At 33.6% G+C, this 23,170-nt stretch overlaps 1 protein-coding gene across 2 annotated transcripts; it reads left to right on the top strand.

The window, feature by feature from the left end:
* The first annotated feature begins 1,444 nt into the window (after window positions 1-1,444).
* On the top strand, window positions 1,445-22,740 carry LOC126373285 (uncharacterized). 2 transcript variants are annotated; one of them, XM_050019368.1, is made up of 3 exons: window positions 1,445-2,201; window positions 16,536-16,717; window positions 19,271-22,740. In XM_050019368.1, exons 2-3 carry the CDS (start codon window positions 16,557-16,559, stop codon window positions 22,050-22,052), a joined length of 2,943 nt encoding a protein of 980 aa, XP_049875325.1. In that variant the 5' UTR covers window positions 1,445-2,201; window positions 16,536-16,556; the 3' UTR covers window positions 22,053-22,740. The 2 variants fall into 2 exon arrangements, with proteins under 2 accessions (XP_049875325.1, XP_049875327.1); XM_050019370.1 differs by lacking the exon at window positions 1,445-2,201 and adding an exon at window positions 6,914-7,001.
* Window positions 22,741-23,170: the final 430 nt, after the last annotated feature.

The raw sequence follows: 23,170 nt of genomic DNA, 5'->3' as shown, positions 1-23,170 counted from the left end.
TTGAAGGCTCCCCGGTACAAAATTTAAGACAAGAGGCCTGAGGGTGTCCAGTTGGGCGCGAACCACGGTTCAGGGTGTGGCGTGGTCTGGGAGGCGAGCTTCCAATCCAAAGAGAAAACTTTTTATTCATTACACGCCTATTCAATATAAGTACTCGTAACTAATCATTTCTTTCTACGCACTCAAAACGGCGCTTACGAATCAGCTAGTATACAATGCCATAATTATTGCTAACCGTAAAATACGATCTCGTTAATTAAATTACTGCTTCTCATAGCATTGCATCTTTGAATACAGATATTATGTCAGAACAAATTCACAAAGCTCTTACACAATCTTGTTAATAAAAGAAAAGAGTGCTTCTTTCCCACATATTAGAAGAAAGAATGGTACGATAGAAAGCGCAAATCATTCCTTGATGAAGATGAAGATGAATTTATGTAAGTTTAACAAGACAAACATGCTATTAGGTCGGACATTTAAAAAATATGCGGCACCTTTCTTATTTATTTATGTTACCAAAGTGCTTACGGGTATTTATTTCTACTGCGAAAGTAACTCTGTTTGTCTGCTTCCATATCCCACTTAAACCGCCAGACCGATTTAGATGAAATTTGTTATGGAAATAGTTTGAGAGCTAAGGAAACATGTAGGATAGTTTTTATCCCGGAAGTCACCCCTAAAGAGATGAAAAGGGGATGTCAACAAGGCACCACGCGCGAACACCGAAGTTGCGTGCAGAAAACTATACCTCTATATACAAATTGGTTCTTAGTTTTTCGGACACCCGCAGAATAGAGTATTGTAGCCATTATAGGTAAAAGCACATTTTATATCAACTTTACGTTGTTTTTGTGTGCTTAGTAATCAGGTGTTTCCTAACTTCTTATTTGCCAGGGATAAATCCGATTTTAATGACTTTTCCTTTTGTAGGAGTTTTTATATTATTTAAAATCAAATAAATATTTCGATGATTTAAGATATAAGACCCAGAAAGGGTGAGGTAAATCTAGCTTAGTGCTCAATTCGAAGTTGTGCGGGGCGAGTTACTGTTATATTCTTTATTTTATGGTAAAACTTTTAAGTCTGGTCATAAAGTATAACAGTGACTTGCTACATATACATTGTGGACTGTTATTTACTGTTATGTAAATCATACAGCCTCTTCATATCATACTTAATCATAATAGACACTTTAAAGTGTATATGATTACAATGTAAACGCCCACAATGACTATAACGACGTAAAATGACTAATTACACTTTTTTTTTGCAGCTGGACACATCACCAAGGGCCATTAGAAGTGGAAAGTAAGTCGAACCGCAAATAAATTGCTCGAGGAAATTAATCTTGGAAGAACAGCAATTTCTTCGTAATCCACGTTCTCGAGTACTCATTAAGATCGAAGATAAAGAAATAAAATAAATGGAATGAAGAAATGGAAATAGACAAAAATGTACACACATGGAAAATTTCAAGACTAGAGGATGAAACTTATACAAGAAGTAAAATATGAAAAAAGTAATGTTACATTTCGGACATTGCTTGGTATTCTATGTTATTGTTCCGATAAACAGAATTAGTAGACTAATTGGGAGTACACAGTACTAAAAACGACAAAGACACACTGCATACAATTCAAAGGAGAGCGAAGATTAAACCAGAAGTACAACCGAGCAATTACAAGAAATCGAAAGTGCTAAAAATCACATACGTACCATAAATGTGCACCATTGCGCAATTGAACGCCAATAGACCACCATTACATGCTATTAACTCGGTAACGCACTCTTGAAAGGAAAAGTGGAATCTGCTACACAGATCTTAATAATACATCATAAATGTACTATGAACAACTTTGTATCTGCAATCGATACTGCCAAGAAAAGTGAAATAGACAATAGAAATAAGAACACAGTTATAAGTATTAATTGTTTTATGAACAGCAAAGACACGTTTGCAGAAAAAGAATTCGGATGCGTAACCTTTGCAAAGGTTAGTCATGAAATCATTCTGATAGAGTCATAATCAGAAGAAAAAAACTTTTACCCGTGTAATTTCCGAGATCCGTGACCGAGAAATGAAGCTGTAGCATGAAAGTGAATCAAATGTTGGTTATTTGAAATGAAATAAACAAATCAAGGAAGCGACTGTTTGTATTACAAAGATCACAGAAAGGTCAGACAAATGAATTGTTTTGGTAAGTTTTTCAATATTTTTATTTGTTATAGATGCACTTCAGGTATTAGTGGTTTACTTATTTTAATCTATTGAATATAATAGTACAAATGGATTGATATTCGGTAGTTTACAGTTTATGATTACATAAATCAGTAGAGATGATTTTTGTGAAGTACAACTGTAAACTTTTAAATATAGAATTGGTAAAGAAAGTTTATTTATTGTAGATAGTAGTTGCGTTATCTGACGTTATTCTGTTTGTTGCTCGCTAGTATTGAAAACACTATTAAGCAGTATCATCTTCATAAATCCTCTTAATAACGTTCCTGTTGCATCTATTATCATCGAATTATAGATCGGAGATCCACTTATACTGTCAACATCTAAATCTATCTTGTCGCCTACTTGAAGTATCATGTCATTACTTTCATTCATTTAAATGAATCGGTCTTTTTCTTCTCAAAATACATTTTCATATGTAAAGACAGTAATCACGACCATCATTAGTTTCCCATTTGTGACAAATATTTTGTTTTCGCTTTCGAAACATTTCTCCGTATAAAAGATTTCATTTTCTTTACGATACTTTAACAAAAAAGGATTGGTATTTGTGAAGGGCTTTATAATGAAAAGATGGTTTTGTTTTTGTTTTAACTACCGGGAGCAATTTACGTAAGATGACGTAGGTTTTTGTAAATACTGTCGAGGGTCTATTCTTAGAACTCGAGCATTTATTTATTTTTTGTCTGATTGCACCTTCTGTTAGTTGTCTCTCAGCCCTTTGAAACTGCCAGCTTCTTTGGCTTTTAAAAGTGGTTGTTTTTGATAGAATCATTAGAGTGTTTTTACTTTTGTCAATTTTATTTTGATGACCTTATCAGTTGCATTAGTCGCTGTTTATTCTTCAATTGATGGTTTCTGATGATCGCTCTTCAAAGAATTTTAATGAGATTATTTTGTCAGATTAAATCAGTGATGAAAATAATTATCTTCCGTACGTACAAGAGATTTAAGAATGTTTATATATAACTATCATATATTATATTTGTTACCTATAGAGAAAATTTCATTTTTCTAAATCAAGGCCACCTCAAATAGTATTTTTTCATTTCAAAACTTCGATCACAAAAGGTTTAGTAAAAAAAATCCACCAAGTTTTCTCATTGAATTTAACTTTTTTGATTTACTGTGGATCGCATTGTAGTTCCGAAAACGTGCTTAGGAAAAATTATATTTTATAAAACACACGCTGTGCTGTGGTATTATTGAAAAAGAATACCTAATCACCGGTTTATCCAGTGAAATATTTTTTTAAATTGCCTTTAATATTATTATTGATTGACAGATAAGGTTGAAAGATCACGTTCGGTTGTCACTTTTTTTTTGCGACGCAAAATCATCTACGCCCGTCACCGCCTGGATAACAATTTATAGTTACTTCTGTACTCACCTGGGTAAATTGCGGGCTTTTTCCGGGCATGTTGTAAAACCTGACAGAGCAATCGTGTCCTCTTTTGGATGTGAGTGATGGATTGATCACCTGTCGCTATATCGTTCATGATTTTTATCAATCAAGAAAATTTAGTTGATTTATTTAATTCCTAATTCCTTATTTGATCGGACATTTCAGATCCGAAACAAAAATGTAGTCTATTTTATATCTAATGAATGAAACAAGTGTATGCTTTCCAGGTTTTGTTGAACAAAATCACATTGGAATGTGATATACACAAAAATGCGCTAACGAGCTTTTCACTATAAGACGATATGCGTTTTAGGATTTTGTATCAGAAGTAGTTGTAAATTGTCTTCTAAATTGTTCTATAGTGTTCTAGGTTTAAAAATCAGCGTACCTATGGCGTAGTAAGTGGAAAATCGGGCAAACAGCATTAATTCTAATAAAACTAGTTTGCTAAGAGGAAAGTGCCTGGCGCCGATTCTGTTCGCTTTCTTGTGAGCTGTTACGATATAAGCGATTTATAACTTTTATTATATTGCTCGTTTCATGGCTGTAAGCTAACTCTAGGGTCATGCATGGCAAATATCAACGTAGAGCGAAATATAAGAAAGAGGCGATTAACTCTGTCAGTCGACAAAGATAAACGTGTTCACATAGTAAAATGCGTAGATGCATTTTAATTAGATTCTAATTATTATATCCATTATTTCTGTAGGTAGTACCAAAAAGTATACCTATTATTGGTATACTAAACATGTTGGTCTGGAAGATGTTAGCAGGTACTCTGAACACTATTTTTTACAGGTAAATAATGTAGACGATGTATGTAATATACCTAACCCGATATAAAAGAGAATTCATTTTCTATATTTATAATCTAGCTATGTAAACTTTAATTATTAAATAAAAAGAAACTTGTTGGAATTAAATCTATTCCAATAAAAAGAGAGGTGTTATTTCAAATTATTTTAACGACTATAATATTTACAAAGCGAAACAAAAATGTGGTCGTAGCGCCATCTACTTTATCTTGTCAGTACTTCAAATCGAAGTCAGAAAAGAATGTGGTTGTACACACCAACTCGCCTTGCATGCAAATTAGTTCCGCGTTTATCTCATAGATGGCTCTGAATAGAATAATGTAATATCTCAATAAGTTTGCCTATATAAATTTCAGAAGTTGAATGGTTGTATTTGTGGATGTTTCACCACTTTTAACTAGTTTGTTATTAACTAAATTAAATTATTAAAAATATTATACGATAACAAACCATTCCAACGGTTTTCATAAATAAATATTTAAAGAACAATGTGATTCTCATTTTCTTAATGAGGCCTGTTAGATTTACTTGCTATTCAAGTATCTCTATCATATCCATCACTCTATATTGAAGGTGTCCAGTTTGTATCTTTACCACATCAACTGTCTTGACGCCGTTAGCCTTATGGAGTCCAATCGGATAGTATTTTTAGGTATCTTTATGTTTAACATCCCTCAGGAACAAATAAGTATTAGACTAGTTAGTGTGTCTATGGTTTTGCCGTTTGATTGCTTTGATTTATGGAATACGCAGTTGTGTATTTGCATTTTCTTACCCAGGCAATAACTATTATCTAATCTATGTCTCTGCAAAGACTTGTGGATTGGGGCTCGCTTTATAGCTCCATCATGACGTTTTCTTGTTCGTATAATATGAAGTTGTTCTATTGATTGAATACACGATTTTAAAAAAAAGATGAATTTTATTTTAACTATTTCTTCGAAGATTTGATGACCTACCTCACGCGCGCTGGTGTAAGTACTGCACCGAAAAAGTGTTCCATGCAAGCACGTGATCTAATCTGTAGTGGGCTGGTTCTCCATTCAGTTTGAAATGTCAACTGGTAGTAGCAGAATAAAAGCGGACTTGACAATAATTAGTGTTGAGAGTGCGTACAGTAAAAAAATATCAAGAAAGCCAAAACATTGTTAGCTGATTTATTAGAACCAAAAAACTGACACTTAAAAACAACAGAACTTAAGGAATATGACAATATATTTAAAAAAGAACAGAAGTTGGGACAACCAAGGAAGCCGTCGTTAACAATTAGGTTCAACAAACGGCCCCATGAAAACTGTAACAATTCCTAAGAATATGATGATGAGGAATATGAGGATGAATGACCGCACCAAACCAATGATTGTAAGTATCATAAGCTAATCAATAAGAATGATGTCAATATAAAAGCTAAAGTCTCTGTGAAACTGGCGCGTATCACTAAATATGCCGGTTTTAAGGAAAATATTGCAAACTTGTTTACTCTTCGAAGAAATTTTATCGAAGAAACTTAACCGAATGAGTCACAAAGATGGCCTACTGGCCTGTAATAAGTAAGCTTACTATAATTTTAGTGCCCTTGAAGCAAACTCAGACGCAAGCTTTACTTTTTGCTAGGTTAGATAGTGTCTTAAAGTGCAAATGTTGTTTACAGCTATTAGAAACTGGCTGCATTTTATTTGTTTGCTGCAGCTGCAGCTGCCTTAGCTGCAAAATTCATCTAGGATGCAGTTTTTGTACGGTTGTCAATTGCAGTTTTGATAACTGCACAAGAACAGCATCCCATCTGCAAAATTGCAGTTAATTTGCAGTTCAAACATAGTCATTTTCTAAAATTTGTAGTACATTTGGTTGGTTGATCCATGGTAGAGGCCTTTAGTGGCATAATAATTCTAACACCTGTGATAAGTGATAAAATGTAATTATTTATGCTATAACTTGGGTTGGTGAGCTAGGTATTGAACTCTATGCACACAAAATGTAATAATCATACTAATATCAGGAACAACATAAGTCCACTGCCAATATAATATCCATAATGTTTACATGACTTCTTAGTAGACTTCTAGAATTTGCGCGAGATGGTAAGCACGATTGTACATTTAGAATTTTTTTTGCTTTTCATTTCCTATCTATACAATCAATCGATAATTATAATATATTATATTGTTACTGTTAATCCTGAAAATTACAGTTTCACAAATTTTATCATAATTGACATTTACTTATGTTGCCTGTCTTCATTCGTCCTCAAGGGGGTTCGTCAAATTCCAAATGATTTTGACAAACGACACTGACAGTGATAAAAATGTATGCGATGAAGCTTTTATCATTGTCATAATCGTTTGTAACTTGGCTAAGGCCTCAGTACTCCTTAAATCTCTCCTATGGCCACCAAGCCTATAATATGTGTGCACAAGAAAACATTTACGGAAGTAGCACAACGTACCGTTCGTTCGGTACGCGCGTCAGTTTGTTCGTGTCCGTTGCGTATGCCGCGCGTTCGGTCGGTTTTAGTGTCTAACGCGACTCGTCTTTACCGGTAAGTTTAACTTTTTTATTAACGTTACTTTATACTTTTTTTGTATCGTTGCACAGAGAGGTTTCGATTTTTGAATCAATTTTATTTGTTTTTTTTTTAAGTTTGGTCAAGGTTGTTGTTGTTTTGGGATTTTTTGGTAAATAGGTCAGTAAGGGTTGATGTGTTGAGGACTTACTTCAGAACAAGTTTTATTATTACACCCCATCCTTTAAAAAGGAAGTTAAGTATGATGACCCTTTTTTTGTAAATCAATATGTGATGCTGATAAATTATTCAAGAGTATGTCGAACGTAAACTTGTTTTTAAACAGCCTATATTAGTAGCAGTCATTAAAAATAAATTCTTCAAAACTGAAATACTTACTCAAGTTTATTTTAAACTAAGTGGCCTTCTGAAAAACAATATTTTTTATAACTTTAATGATATATTTTATTTTTAAATTCTCAAGATCTTGTTCAAACCAAGAGTACCAGATATAAACTTATTGAGCCAATCCAATAAGATTGCTCAATCACCCAATGATCTTGACACTAACGAAGAATCTAAGTCCTAAGTTAGTCATTAGTGTAGCGGATCCACTAACGGTAGAAATGTAGCGAAGTTGTCTATCGTCGATCTATTTATGTAACGGGTTTGATACACCTATGTTTCAGTGCTCTCAAACACGCTACATCTGACATACTACAACTCTTTAGAAAGATCTTCATATTGATTATCGTATAATAACTTTGAGCTATGCAGAACACTTTATTTAAATAAAACTCCATAAATCATGAATATTCTAGTTGTAATGATATAATTGAACTTGAGATTGGTAATACGATGTTTATAAGAGAGATCTGTTCGTCTATATCTTGCTCGAAGTACGGAGAGGCTGTTGAAAGCTTTCTAATTGATAAGGTTCTTGAAAAGCCAAGTTACTTAAGAAAGCCACTGTTTTAAGGGCAACTTGCATAGTTAGTACATGTTATAGGTATAAATAGCAAAAAAGGTTAATTCAGTGTAGCAATTGATAGAATAGAGGAAACACTTCACATTCAAAAAGACAATAATAAAAAAGTAACATCTATTTCAGTTTCTTCATCTGTAATGAGTAAATTATATCTAATGATTGTTATTGCCAACGAATGTTTAAAATTGTTTAGAGTCAACACGTACACTACACGCACGTCAAATTCTTAAAATTTTGTTAGAGAGAAGGCAGAGCGTCAGCTAGTATCCGATATTACTTTTGCTACTGAACAATCCAGAAACGTCCAGAACTTGGAAAATTTGAGTGTGATTTGCGTAATACATCTGTCAATAGTTTAAACTGTATAAACGTAATAAGGGCAAGTGCAAATGCTTCTTACAAGTACAGGAATCAAAGAGCTAAATGCATAGTTGCTCCGGTGAAAGTAGTGGCATGTATGCACCTTGTCTGGTCTATAGCAAGTCCGGTGTAGGGTTTCCCGATACTTCCACAAATTAAGGTCACTTTCGCTTCGAGTAAATTTATAGGAATTGGTTTAAGGGCAATTTATGGTTACTTTGAGGTACTGTGATTTTCATGGTTATTAAAAAGATATAATCATGTTAGAAGAAACAGATTTTTGACTTGTGCTTGTACTCTGTACGTCAATATCAAGAAGCATTCTGTTACAAAAATACTTAAGGTATGTAATTGCTTGACCAGGATCTTTATTCAATCAAGACGTGACATATTTTGACATTGAATTTCCCATCATTATCTTTAGATTTTTTACGACCATTGTTTTGTTTCAATTTGTTAGGCACTTAACACCCACTACTTTCGTCAATGTCTTAATATATCAAATCGTTAATCGTCATTATCTATTATCATCTTTCTTTATAACTTAATTTCTGTTACTTTACCCATGTTCGGAACTGTGGCGCGTCATTGTCTTGACTCATTTAAGTCCCGTTGCAAGTCAATTTGTTTTCGTGATCGGTATTTGGCACACTGCGACTTAAATAAATACGTTTTTGTTCCATAACCGAGTTACTATTTGAAAGGATGCGCTTGTTCTATTGTTCAAGAAAGTATTTAGCTTCAACAAATTCAAAACAGATCTTGGGATTGGCAGAATTTGGACTGATTTTGCAGTACAGCTCACTTGAGATGATCAGATTGAGATGAATGATTTGCTATTCTAATGTACTATAAGACGTATTTTCACTTTAACTGTTATGTAGAGTAGGCAAAATATATCAAATATAATCTACCTGTTATTTCATTCTAAACAGATATTACTAGTTTTTATTTATTTTGACTCGACATCAATTAGTTTCTAGACCGTTCCACTAATTTCTATGAACATAGAATTGTTAATAACTAAAATGCATGATAATTTTACACTTGTACCTCCCGCTATCGTGTCGTAGTTTCTGAGGAAGCGCACCTTGCATGACACATTTCAAATTGCGCTTAACACTTTCATAGTTTTTAAATCAAACAAAATAAGTGGAAAATACGTTATTTTCACTGTTCCAGTTTGAAGTGTCGCTGTGCATTAGCACCTTAATGCGAACTTGACAAAAAATATTATATCCATTACACCTTGTTGGACACATGTGCCCTTACTCTTTTAGTGTTATTATATACATGTTGATTTCTAACAAAAATAACGTTGTGAGTTTAGGGTTTGAAAGTTTATTTTGTTTTCATAAAATTGATGTTATTATGTGCAACAATTATTGTAGTCTCTAAATATTTGACAAGACGTGCTTTTTTGTTAGTTCGGTTTTGTTTTATCATAATTTTATTTTTTTTATGTTTTTTACGCATTATTTATAAGTATTACCTATATCATAAAATATTTCAAGAAGTAAAAGCTTCTTCCGCTTAGTAAGGTGATAATATAATATGATCAAACTATTGTTCAATAGTCTTCCTGGCCACTTTTCCACAGTTGACATATGAGTCCTATTATCATAACAGCCATATAACTGTTCTAGTCATGTTACCACTAACTTTGAGTGACATCAACCATAAAGTGACATAAATGGGAAAGTGTTTCCGTCTTCGATGAACCAACACGTTGCACGCAAATTGCCGTCTATCGCATCATGTACACCAAAACTGTCTATTATCCAGCCACGTACTTTTAGTAGTACTGGTTTATTTATTCTTTTATAAGCTGTTGCATCATTTTAAGTAGTATATTTAGCGTCAAATGTGGCTCAAGTAGCATCGAAATTCAATATTGGTAAACAAATAGTTGAGGTGGAGTATATAATTTTTAGTTTACGAGTTTTAGGTAAGCAGTTATTGATGATATCAAAGCCGTCATGATAAAGTTGTTTAGTTAAACTTCAAGCTTCTATTGATTAAGATGATAATCTTCTTCGTATTATTATTTATCTTATTAAAATTTGGCAATCACAATTGTTACTGCTACATATTAGAAGTTTTTGGGTCTGTTTTACCACTTGCTGTTAGCTGTTCATCTGCCATAATATATAAGTTCTTGCTACGAAATCAGACATTTTGAAGTAAGTGAACCACCCTCGGTTAAAGAAAATTGATTTGCAAACTTCATTATTTTGTATAAATACTTAACTAATGAAACACGACACCCACATAGGCAGTTCTTTTCCACCGGTAGGTAAAACGAGCACAGATCGAGTGGAATCGAGAACACATACCGAAGCGCACGCGTCTTCAGTTATATCATTAACATAATAATCATGCGCAACTCAACTGGACTAGACGTCAAGTTAGAAGCATAGGCGGATTTAAAATTAGTTGGAAAAGCGAATTAGTTGGTGATTAGAGGTCTTGAATTGTTACTTATATTTATATTATTTTGATTTAAAATCTAAGTTAATCTTTTACAAAAAAATTGGACATGGTTGTAAATAATAATTATAATAACCTCACGCTTATTTCTTATCGGGGTAAGCAGAGACTATGAAATTCAATTTGCTTAAAAATGGTAATAACGCATATAAAACCAATTTTAAGTCAACTCACAGTTTTGACAGAAGGGGGAAATCATCTTTCATTTATTATAATGCAAGAAATATCAGGCCTAATTTTGGAACTGCCAAAATAAATCGAAAAAAATTACTAAATCGAAAAGTAGTAGAAAATAATAATGGACCTAATATAAAATACGTAATACATGTATGGCAGATTATACAAATATTATCTTCAATCAGACGATAGAGACCACAATGAAGATGTTTATAAACTTGAAGATTTGCATTTTTTTAATTCTGTGGCTTCTTATGTCAAAAATAATAAATATTTTAGGTGCTTTTTGAATATTTTATTGAAAAAATAACAAGAGCCACTAATTTAACATTACCAATGATAACACATTAAATGCAACTAACATCCTCTTGATTCTTTTAAAATAAAGATTAAGCTCGCTAGCAGTTTTTATTTTAAATCTAAGTGTGAATGCACTATACATGTAATTAAGTAGGTAGTTGAATGTTACGGTCAAGTATTATTACATGCACTTGATGTTCACAGGAAACGGACTACGTGAGCGATTTAAAATAATATTATTCATAAGAAGAAATTATGCAGCCAAGAATCAAGACAACATAGTATAATAATAAAATAAAAGTTGAGGGTCTTAAAAGGCCACATGAAAGCAATTCATCCAAAAAAGCAACATTTAAATAACTTTTCAGTTAAAAGTCCGTAGGTCCCGGGTTCAAATTCCGGTGGGGACAAATCACAAAAATCACTTTGTGATCCCTACTTTGGTTAGGACATTACAGGTTGATCACCTGATTGTCCAAAAGTAAGATGATCCGTGCTTCGGAAGGCACGTTAAGTCGTTGGTCCCGGTTACAACTTACTTATGTAAGTACGTAGTCGTTACATGGGTCACGTCTCTATGGCGGCTCAATAATAACCCTGACATCAGGGTTAATGGGGTTGGTAATCCACCTCACAATTCACACGATAGAAGATAAGTTAAAATGAATTATAAGGAGGAGCTATTACTAACTTATTCGATGTTTTGTAAGTAGGTAAAGAAAAAATAGCTTTAGTTGCTGACCACAATGAAATGATTGAGAGATTATGTTTGGCTTCAAATGTTATGCCTTTATTTACTTGGGTGAAGATGGGATGCTCACCATTTCCAAGTCTTTGTATTAAAAGTGGCTACCAGTTGTCTCTTAATTGCCCACTTAAGCTGCAACTACAATGATTTAGAAAGAATCTGCTATAATGTTTTGAAATAGTCTAATTTCTTCTCATTAGTTTGAAGCACTAAGTTTTCAGTTGCCATATTTTCATCTTTCAGAAAACTAGGTCGTAGATTTTTTCATTGTTTTAGTATATGCGTCGTTTTGAAAGTCTTCACTAGAACCGTTGCGCGCGCAATACGCAACGTTCCGCTGTTTTTCACTGTTATTATGTGACCATGCAGTAACTGTCATTAGACCAATTTCGAAAAAAAAAATAGCCGTTTTGTCTTCGTTTACTGCAATGTCTTTGTACGAATATTCAGTAGTTTTAAAATTGGTTTACGGTTCTTTAGATTCATTTATAGGGTTTTAGAATATCGAGATTAGATATTTTGCAATATTTGCTTGTTTTGTACAATAGTTAAAACACAATCAGCATGTCGTTAAATCCGACTATATAATAATACTTAATCAAGTTTCTGACTTAAATTAACATATTAGTAACCCTCCTGGGTACATATTAAATCCACAGGTGAATTAAAGAATATAAATGGATGCGTGCTTCAATGAAACATATCGAAATTATTATTCAAGTCATGGAAGGATAATTAATTACTTATATTGTTTTGTTGGAGTGTATTTGTTGTGGGTGACACAACTCATGCTCTCTAAGTATCCATTATAAATGCGAAGGAAACCCTAACTATCAGTTTCTTTACACGCTTAAACTACTAGACCAAATCCGTTGAAAATTGGCACATAGATTAATTGAAATACAGAGACAGGTACAGTAACGCACATAAATCACTTTCAAAAATAAGGATGGACTAAGTTAAGCTACTCGGTTAAGCAAAATTTACGCTGTGAACTTGCGGCCTGAAAAGCAGATGAATTAATTACAGAATAGTGAATTGTTTGCAAGGTTTACGTGTCTAACCTAAAACTTATAAATACAACAAACAACTTTAAGATATAAAGAGACAAATGAAAGTAAAACAATTATACTTAATACTTAACAGAGCTTCAAATGTAGCGTCATACTAATAAAAAAAATCTTATAAATCTTTTTCTTTCTTTCTTTGTATAAAATATGATTTTAGTTTATATTTGCTATAAGTCCTTAAATGTACTTCCGTCATAAATGTACAGTCATAACTACTAACGGGACTTTTAAAGTGTACTTTTATTAAACTCATTTGCAATTATTAATTTATTTTATATTTATTTCTATATTTATTGTTATAAATATTATTAAATACCATTTTTTAATTAAATGAGTGCTTTTCAAAAACCGTGCTCTTAAAATTGCAAAAGTAGGTGAGGATTGTTTATATTATTATTATAGCCTCAGAAATGTTTTTTCGTCACAAAAATACGTCGACACAGATCCTCATTTTCCTTTTAAAAAATCACAGTAACGGAACGGAACCCAAAAAACCTGTTCTCATTTATCTGGGTCAGTGATGTGTGTGTTAAACAACCCAAGCGGGGTTACGGTCATGGCCGTGCGTAAGATCATTCACCTCATTGGCTCACGTAAATATCGCATAGGCGCTGCGCAAACGACGGACTTTATTGCTCTTCATTACAGGATTTCAAAGGCCGTTGTGAGTGCGGCATTGTTGCAGTATGGCGAAATCGAGCCACCACATAAAACATCACCTCGCGTGTATCCCCGAAAGGGCATGCACATGTATATTATACAGGATGTTAGTGACATCGTAACAACCACTTTGAAGGATGGTTCTGACCATGATTCTGAGTTGAGAAACTTATTGACTTATTGTAGATTTGCCGCAGATGGCATTAACTACTTGGCCGGAATGTCGCAAACGTATTGGACTGAAAAGAATAAAAAAAACACTAAAGTTTTCACTAATTTTTCAACAGGAAATTCCACTTGATATCGACTCGGAACCATGGTCTGAATCATCCCCCTCAGTATTTGTTACGATGTCACAACACCCTGTGGACACTCCCGCCTAGTATGCACTTGCTAGACTAGAACAGTAAAGTACATTGTTCAGCAATCAGGACCCTTACTAAGTCTAAGTCTTATTATATCATTCTAATATTCCTAACCCTTGAAATGAATATAATTGTGTATTAGAGCCTTTAATTTGTCCGACGTACACAGAGTCTCATATTTCTGGTAAGGACCCGGTATTATGTTTTAATGATATGCTTTGTGTGGAACAGCTCTCTGTATTTTCTAATTCAAAGTCCACTGACCATCGATATATGCCTAGGTAACCTGCTATGGCCTATGATATTCCGTACAATAACTCTATCACGACACAAAAAAGGCGTTTTGTCTTTGAAAGATTCCGATGTATCTTCAAGATCGTGGTGGAAACCCCATCACGCTTTTTAATGATAAGTTAATATCACTTTCCATAAATTGTGATCACACAGAAGCCGTTCATCAAGAATTGAATTGAATATCACTTTCCATAATATATGTATATATTGTAGGAACTACCCGCGTTTTGTCAAATCGTTATAAAATTATAATTTATACACTGTATTAAAAAAATCGACACACCGTTTGTTATCGTGTATTTGGAAAAATACTTTACACAAAATTATTATTTTTCGTAGTGTTTTCTTTTATTTTTTGCCTCTGGATAACTTCCAAAATGATTCTTACCTATGCTTATGACATGATATAATCGTATTTTTTGTAGACAGTCATTAAAAACCCGATACTAGAACTTAATATTTTAGTCTACCAGTGTAGTTTATTGTAGACAAAAGGACTAGTAATAGTTTGCACGATATAAATCTTTGCATTTGGTAATAAAAACATAAAGATTGATGATGCTGATACGGAGAAAGAAAATTACTTGGTTGGTGTGTGTTTTCTTGTCTTTTATTTACGACTTTCTATTGTAATCACTGAGGCACCAGTAGTGGGATGCAAATACATAGCTTGTTTATGATATCTATTGTAATCACTAACATGAGAGATATTAGGGTTTCAAAATTTTTAAAACATCCATAAGGCGTCGATGATTCAAGTTGAGGCATCTTTTTTGCTGTCGCGTCATGTCGATGTTCGCCATCACCAATTTTGGTATTATAGTTACCACTTAGTCACCAATGGTCCCTGATGTACCAACGACTGTAGCAGTGAGGGGTTTATTTTATCTCGGCTTTGGATCAATACTATGAAACCCTTTTGTAAATCCTGCATCCTCCTCCGGCTTCCATTTGCGCTGTGCTGTCAAGAATTCAGAAGGCTGCAAAATTGAGACGACAGTTTTGAGTTTACCACGATGTATATTAATTGTTCATTTGAGAAACGTGTCGTCATCAAATTTTACTAGCTATCTCCTCTTTACGTTTCCAATGCTTGTTTACAAATGCAGTGGAGGTTTCGTTCAACTCTTTACACGTCTGTTACTCTGTCTTTTATTGCATTTATGTCCATTATGTCATTTTTCTTTCTTGTCACGTATTTGGAAAAATAAACACTTTTAGTTTTTTGACGTGACGCACCGTTGCGGTTTCAAAGTATGCAGTTAAACTTTTCTTTGTTATGTTTAGTTTATGTTATTCAAATTAGATATACCGCACGTTATTGAAAGTTTATGGTAATGTGGTCAGACGTGGCTATTTTGGATGACAGTCTTTTAGTTATTTTGTTTATTGGAAAAACTTTGTCTTTGTCGATACTCAAATTAAAGTCCAAGAGTAAGGTGCCAATTTTATTTTAAACAAAATACTACTTATTATTAATTTCAAATTTTGTTTTTGAAATACAATGCAATTTTCATTCTTCTGATCTAATACAAACCTTTAAGTAAGAATTTATAAAAGTGCATCTAATAGTTCTATCATTGTATCAATTGATATGATTGATAACAAATACTTTTTTACCTTAATCAGTTGCTGGCCAACTTTACGGTTTGCTAAATGTTGTATGTCTTATAAATCATTATTTGCTACTCTTAAATAAACTTGTTTATTCTATTTCAATTGAAATGTACTTAAAGAATTATTTTTTGGTTTCTTTATTGAATTTATTGGATACAGAATCTTGTCTACACGGTCATAACGGTGTTTGTCACTTGGGTTAACGATTGCCGCTTGGACTAACGGATGGACTTCTTTAAATACGTCAAATAGATTACCGGTTTTTCTGGTAGTTGTTTCTTTTTTCCTGTCTACGGTTCCACCCAAATAGAAAATATAAATTTTAAGGTTTTACATCTCACTCAACATTTTTTATAGTGATAGTAGCAACAGGGACAATAATATTATCATAATAGTTAATTCACTAATTATTCAAAATAAATCTGTTTCTGTAAGATCCAAGTTGACTTTGTTTAAGTGATTTTAAGATAAAATAATAATGGCTTTTTTCTGTCTTTTCAGGTAATAATCGTGTCTCTCAACATGGCGCGTCGAAAAAGTGTGTGTGCAAAGTGGACTTTAGTTGTATTTGTAGTTATATTTTGTCAGTTCGTACATTCGCGACCTCAAGACTCAAGTGTACCAGTCATCAGTTCTACAACAAATAGCGTACAAACAGACAAAGCAACAGAAAGTTCCATAAGGTATAGATATAGACCAAGTAGCAGACTTGATAGATTTAAGTTACCCACAGTCATTGGTTTTATAAATAACTCTTCTTTAGAAAGTAAACTACCGAGAAATTTTCTTATAAATAAAAATAGTACTTCAAATACAGACCTTTATTTCACGTTAGAATCTATTGGAAATACTGATCAAAATTCTACTGGTAGAAGAAATCGTATGCTAACCAAAACAATATCAAACTTGGATAAGAAAAATCGTAGAAAGAAAAAACCAAATAGAAAAGTTGAACAGGAAAAAGTAAAAAGCGAAGAAATTATTTCGATAACTAGAAAGCCAATCATTAGAAAAGTTATAACCAAATGGACTGACAGGACAAAATATGAAGATTTAAATTTTTCATACGAAACATCGACATCTTCAGAAAAAGAAAGGGACACCGTGACTTTTGCCAATTCATTAAATGTTGAAGATTACAGTAGTACTGAAAATGTAATTGACCAATCAGCTCCAGTTGAAAAGAACCCCTATTCCTCTTATCCAAATAAGTTCTACAACAAATTAGATACTAACAAACATTATCGACCTCCTTATGAATCAGGCGAAGAAAATGTAGGTGTAGTTCATTCAAATAAAGTACATATAATCGAATATCCATTTCCTAGTGTTCGACCTGCTTATATATTTACGACTCCTAGGCCAACACCGATTATAACTAATGTAGGGAATCCTACACCATGGTCGCCACACAATACTAATAAGCGGAAACCAGTTCGCAAAAAACCGTTAAAAGACCAGTATAACTATCATAATCATAATGTGCATAATTATCCACAATACCCTGATGACAATTTTGAGGCCACGACTTTCCAGCCATCAAACGCTTACACTGAGCGAATCGTAATAAGACCGGAAGAGTATAGTGCTTCGAACAACGATTGTCCTACCATATATCTTACATTAAACAATACCTTTCAAGGGCAAGGAAAAGAAGCCTGTCCTGATTTAAACATTGCGGTTAATACTAACGTTATTAACAAAAATGTGGTAGTCGAGACTGAAGAAGAGGAAGATGCTGAAAGTTTATTTCCAGGTGCTTTTGGCTTAGGAGGAGACTCAGCCTCAAATGAAGACCCCGCTCAGAATAATGATTATTTTAATTTATCTAATGAGTCTGAAGAAAATGAAGAACCAGAGAGTGCTTCTGTTGAAGCTACAGGATTATCTAACTACCATGCACCTATACATGCAGAATCTACGGAAACGGGTGGTTCGGGGGGATCTCCTAGTGGGGCGTTGACTGGTGGAAAACCAGGTGGCCCAAATAGTGATGATGACACTTTTAGTCTGTCAAGCATAATGTCGTTTTTTAAACCGGCGATCAATGCTATGACTTGGTTAGCGGCCATTAGTCCTTTCAGTTTTTCCATAGTATCGTTAATGTTGACCCCACTAGCTTTATTATTTGCCGGGTATTCTGGGGTTGCTGCTTTATTTGCTCCTTTAGGTCTTGCAAGAGAAGCTCCAAGCTCTAAAGTGATTCACGTATACAGACCAAAGTGGGAATGGGACGATAAGTACAAAACTTGGTATCTTAACTCTTTCCCTGATAATCGAAATTGGAGACCACCCAGACTGCCTAGAAATAGTAAAGAAAATGAATCCGATTCTGATTCAGTAAAGCCAACTTTATTTTATAAAGTAAAGGAATGGATGAGAAATCTAACAAGAAGACTAAAAAATAAAAATAATAGTAAAAACATTAACTCTAATGTACGTAAAAATAAAAGAAGAAAACGAGAGACTTGGACTAGACGTATAAAGTAGCATTGAAATATTTTTCACAAAATAAAATGGTCAGTATTTCATGTTTATTAAAGATTTATATAACTTAAGTATAGCTTAAAATTATGGTAAGACGAAACCAATGACTTTGGTTGGCTTTTAATATAATATAAAATAGACCTATGACAATAATTATTATTATGCGAGATAACTCATTTTATTTAACAAAGGAAGTATAATATGTTATTATGATTAAATTCATTACAGTCCCAACTTTATTGTACATATCAAGTTTTCTTTCTAATCCCAAATAAATAATTTAGACTTAATTATTTTTTATGACTTAATTTTAGTATTGTAATCTATAGTTTATTATGTTTGTAGTATATTATTTTTCCAAGTGTATTTTTACTTAGATAAGCTAACTCAAAAGCTTTACTCCTTAAGGTAATTACTTTAATGTAAAAGAAAATAAAGTGAATACTTAATATACTTAATTTATTTAATTACTTATTTATGTATCACATGTAAAACTTGCTTTAATTATTTATTTATTTCAGATTAAATTATAAATTATTTTGACATACTTACTTGTGTTTTATTTTTATTATAATCATGCTTTTGTGCTATTGAAATAAATTAGTATATATAAAGAAAGTTATTACTTATAAGAATATAAATTGTAACGTTAAATACATTTTTGTACCGATGTACACAACTAAAATAATTAGTCTGCTGTTTACTGTATACTTAAGAAGACTAAAACACATATTTATTTCTTATTACAGGGATCCAGAGCCACAGAAAGTAGAAGAAAACAAAAAGCCTGATTTGACAACAGCGTCACCAACTACACCAAATGCTCCAAGAAACAACAAGAACAAGACCCCGGTTCTTGGAGAGTCCATCAAAATGGTTGCCAACCAACTCCTTGAAAACCCTTCAAACACAACAGTCGAAACTCCCGTAGTAATTGATACCAGAATTCCTCCAAAACTAAAGAATCAGATTGTCCACAAACACAAAATTAAAACAAGAAATGAAGATGGTGAAGAACCAGTAGATAATTCTCATCCTGGTGAAGCTGTTCCTGTCACCATGGAGGAATTAGAACAAGAAAATAAAGTGAGTGAGTCATCCACGTCAAACGAAGGTATCTCAACTTGGATTCTTCTCAGCAACACTGCTAGCAAAGACAATGTTTCATCGACTGAACCAACTAAAACTGGAGAAACACAGAAGAAACAAAAGCCTAATACATCTAAGAACAAAACTAAGAGACCACCAAACCACAAGGTATCTTTAGGAAAACGTCCTATTATTGGGAGTACCAACAAATCAGATTTAGTAGCGGGTGGATCAGCAATTAATGAAAATGTTTATAATAAAATCAAAGATACAGTTTTGTCTAATGTACAGAAGAATAAAAACCAATCTCAGAAAACTACTACAGTATCCACAAGTACAATCATCACTACAACAGCCAGTCCCACCACCGAAGTTTTGACGACCAAGAAAGAGACAGTTACTAAGGTATCTGTAGTACCAGTAGTTAAGGTTACTGGGAAACCTACTAAGAAAAAAAACAAAAATAAGCACAAGACTTCAACCACTTTAGCTCCTACTATTAGTGACTCAGCTCTACTACCAATGGAACCAAAAGAACAGGAAATTGAATTAGAAATAAGTACTCCGGCAACGACGACTAAGAAACCTAAACGCACTTCTACTAGGAAGAAGACTAAAACCAAGAAACGGAAGACTTCTAAACCTAAACCTGAAGCTACAACTGTCAGTGAAGTTAAAACTGCTAACAAAACGAAATCAACTAAAACAAAGAAACCAAGTATAACAAGCTTGACAAGTCCAATTACATCCCAGATATACAATTATTTATCCAGAGAAGTTATGCCTTCCGTTGGCGTTGGTGTACTTGGCCTTGCTAGTTTAGTAGGTTTGGCTGGTTACTTCCTGTATCCATTCTCGACTCCTGTAAGAAGGACCTTCGAAGTTGACAAGAAAGATGATATATACAGACATAATGCTGAAGAATATGCTAGTGAAGGCAACGGCCAGGCTGAAGAAGAAATGCTGGGGACGGTTCTAGCTGGCATGCCAGCTCACTCAAAACATAAGTTGAACCCTTATGCAGGACAAACTGCACATATTAACAGGTATCCAGTTAAGAAAGAGCAGGATATCAGATATCGCCATGTGGCTGCGTCTGCTGGTTATGAACCTAATTACAACGTTCATTATCCTCAGCAGAAGACAGGTATTGCTCATGGAGCGGTATATGCTGAACCTTATAATCCTCATCAGTATGAAACCAGACACGTCTACACGACTGAAGGCAAATATGTCTACGATAAAGGACCGAATGGGTACACTCCCTCTGTCGCCGTAGAGCCTATATATGCTGCTCCTCAAACCGGTCCTCAAACAGGGCCATCAGCCTCCGCCTATGGAAGCGATACCTCTAACTCAGTAGTATATGGAGTTAAACCGTCATCTGATTCAGATTTCAAGCCTGTCTATCCTTTTGAAGGTCAATTCTATAGCCAAGAAACCACAAACAGCCCTATGACGTATCCTCCTACGTCGATGTATTTGGGTTCAAACAATGATTCAGAGGACCAAGATGAACAAAAATATGATGATGATAATTTAGAACAAAATGGAGCAGTTGATAATAAGTTTGTGGTTGGAAATGTCCCAAAAGAATTAAGTGATACTGCCACCCCCGCTGTAGTTCCTGAGCATGGCCCTAGAAACTTAAGGAGAAGGAGGAATCTTCGCCGCAAACGCAGCATCGTAAACAGAATTGAAGAGGTATTAAAAGCAGCTAACGATAAGAAAGAAGACGTTTTTCTAAGCAACGAAATAGATGAAGCTCTTATTAATCCTGTGAAAAACCTGGCTGCTATGGATGAATCACCAATGAAAATGGAGATGACAACTATTCCTGAAGTAAAAGATGTATTTACCGTTTATGCAGTATCTTCAGATCCTGTTATAGAACAGAAGATAACAGAATCTCCAACGACAGTGAAGAACACTGTTGTTGAAAGTGTTTCTACTGTACCTATAGACAATAGCAAACAAGAGAAATCAACAACTGAAACTGAATTGATTAACGAATTGGAAACTACAACAAAACCGTTTAGAGTATATGAAGTGTTTTCTTCAAACAGTCCAACTGATGTTACAGAGCAGAACAGCCCTTTGGTGAACAATGAAAACTCTAAAGTAGAAACCACAACTCAATATAAAAATATGAACACGGAAACAACAACAGAATTGAAATCTGAAACGACATCGACTATGCCGCCTTCTCCGTCCCCAATACCAGATTTTCCTACATCACAAGCACCTACAACAAACAATCCCGAAGTTCTGACATATCCTCCTTTGAACCAAGATGGAGGTTTCTTTACATTCCTAAAGCGTCTCATAGAGTTTAAATACAGATTGGGATTAAGCATATTACAGACTACATCAGAAAACCTAAACAGATACTTACGCAGTATGGAAAATAAAGTCCAGAAAGTAGCAAGGGCTTCATCGTAGAAATAATTTAAGCATTTAGTTATAAGTTATCAGATACTCAAATATTGCATTATTTATATTCAATTAAAAGTACATAAGATTCATGAAATACTGTTTACTTGCTACGTGAATTGTCCAAAGATATAGCTGGAGCTTGAAAAACACTTCTTTCGGTAAAATGACACATGCTTTATGGAACAGGGATGTACCATGTACTCGTACGTGGATGATGATGATAGTTTAGATACTTAGTTAAAAAAATATGTATCATTATTATGTCTTACTTATAACAAGATTGGAATAATAAGGTATATTTTCAGAATGTTATCCTCGATTAATAACTACACTTTCTATTGAAAGAGATTGAGGGAAACCTACTGATTGTATATTTACATACAAAAAAGTTAATAATTCAAATACATAATCATTAATCAATCTACGCCAGAATAACGACAAAATGGGTTAAAATCCTATACTCTGGATTTTTGGAAAAGAAAATATACAGATTGACGGGGAAATTATTTATGGTTCAAAATCTGGTATCATACGTGTAAGGAAACTTTTAGTTTTGGACATAATCCGAAAATCCGGAAGCAGGATTATAAACTGCAGCCACAAAATGTAGCGCACATATCTTTTTTTTTCACTCAGAATTTGTTTTGATACCTATGTAATTCAACCACATAGTATTATTATAGCATTTAATTTAGTATTTTATAGCATTTTGTATGTAACCATTCCTTTTATATTTTTCTACTACGAATTAACTGTAAATACAGGAATAAAAATGCTTTTTTAAACAAATGTTTTTTTTTCTAATCTGTGATCTCAACGTAATGGGGTTAGGAAATACTTTATGGACAATTTTTCTTCTTCTGTGTTTCTTTCTTTTGTGTAATACTTTTTAATTTACTTATAATAGGTAGGTCTTTTCAAACCTAACAGAGTAGTAGACAATTTGTGGTCTAATTAATTTCACCTGTTAGGAAACTGACTAAGAAATCCGACCAAAAACTCTTTAGGTTCCCGCCAAAACCTGTAAAAGTGAAAAAAAAGTTTAGTCGACTTACCGCCATCGCGTATCTGCCTATTTTCGCGTCGTGCCAAGAAGCCGCTTCATAACTCGAAAGTTTATGCGG

This window comes from Pectinophora gossypiella, chromosome 15 (genome assembly GCF_024362695.1).
Source record: "Pectinophora gossypiella chromosome 15, ilPecGoss1.1, whole genome shotgun sequence".
Taxonomy (NCBI): domain Eukaryota; kingdom Metazoa; phylum Arthropoda; class Insecta; order Lepidoptera; family Gelechiidae; genus Pectinophora; species Pectinophora gossypiella.
This window is presented reverse-complemented; position numbering and strand designations above follow the sequence as displayed.

Bases quoted from the DNA above. Each gene is read 5' to 3' on its own strand.
- LOC126373285 (XM_050019368.1), top strand. From the start codon at position 16,557: ATGGCGCGTCGAAAAAGTGTGTGTGCAAAGTGGACTTTAGTTGTATTT. The intron at 16,718-19,270 runs GTATAGATATAG...TTCTTATTACAG, and splicing joins GCAACAGAAAGTTCCATAAG to GGATCCAGAGCCACAGAAAG.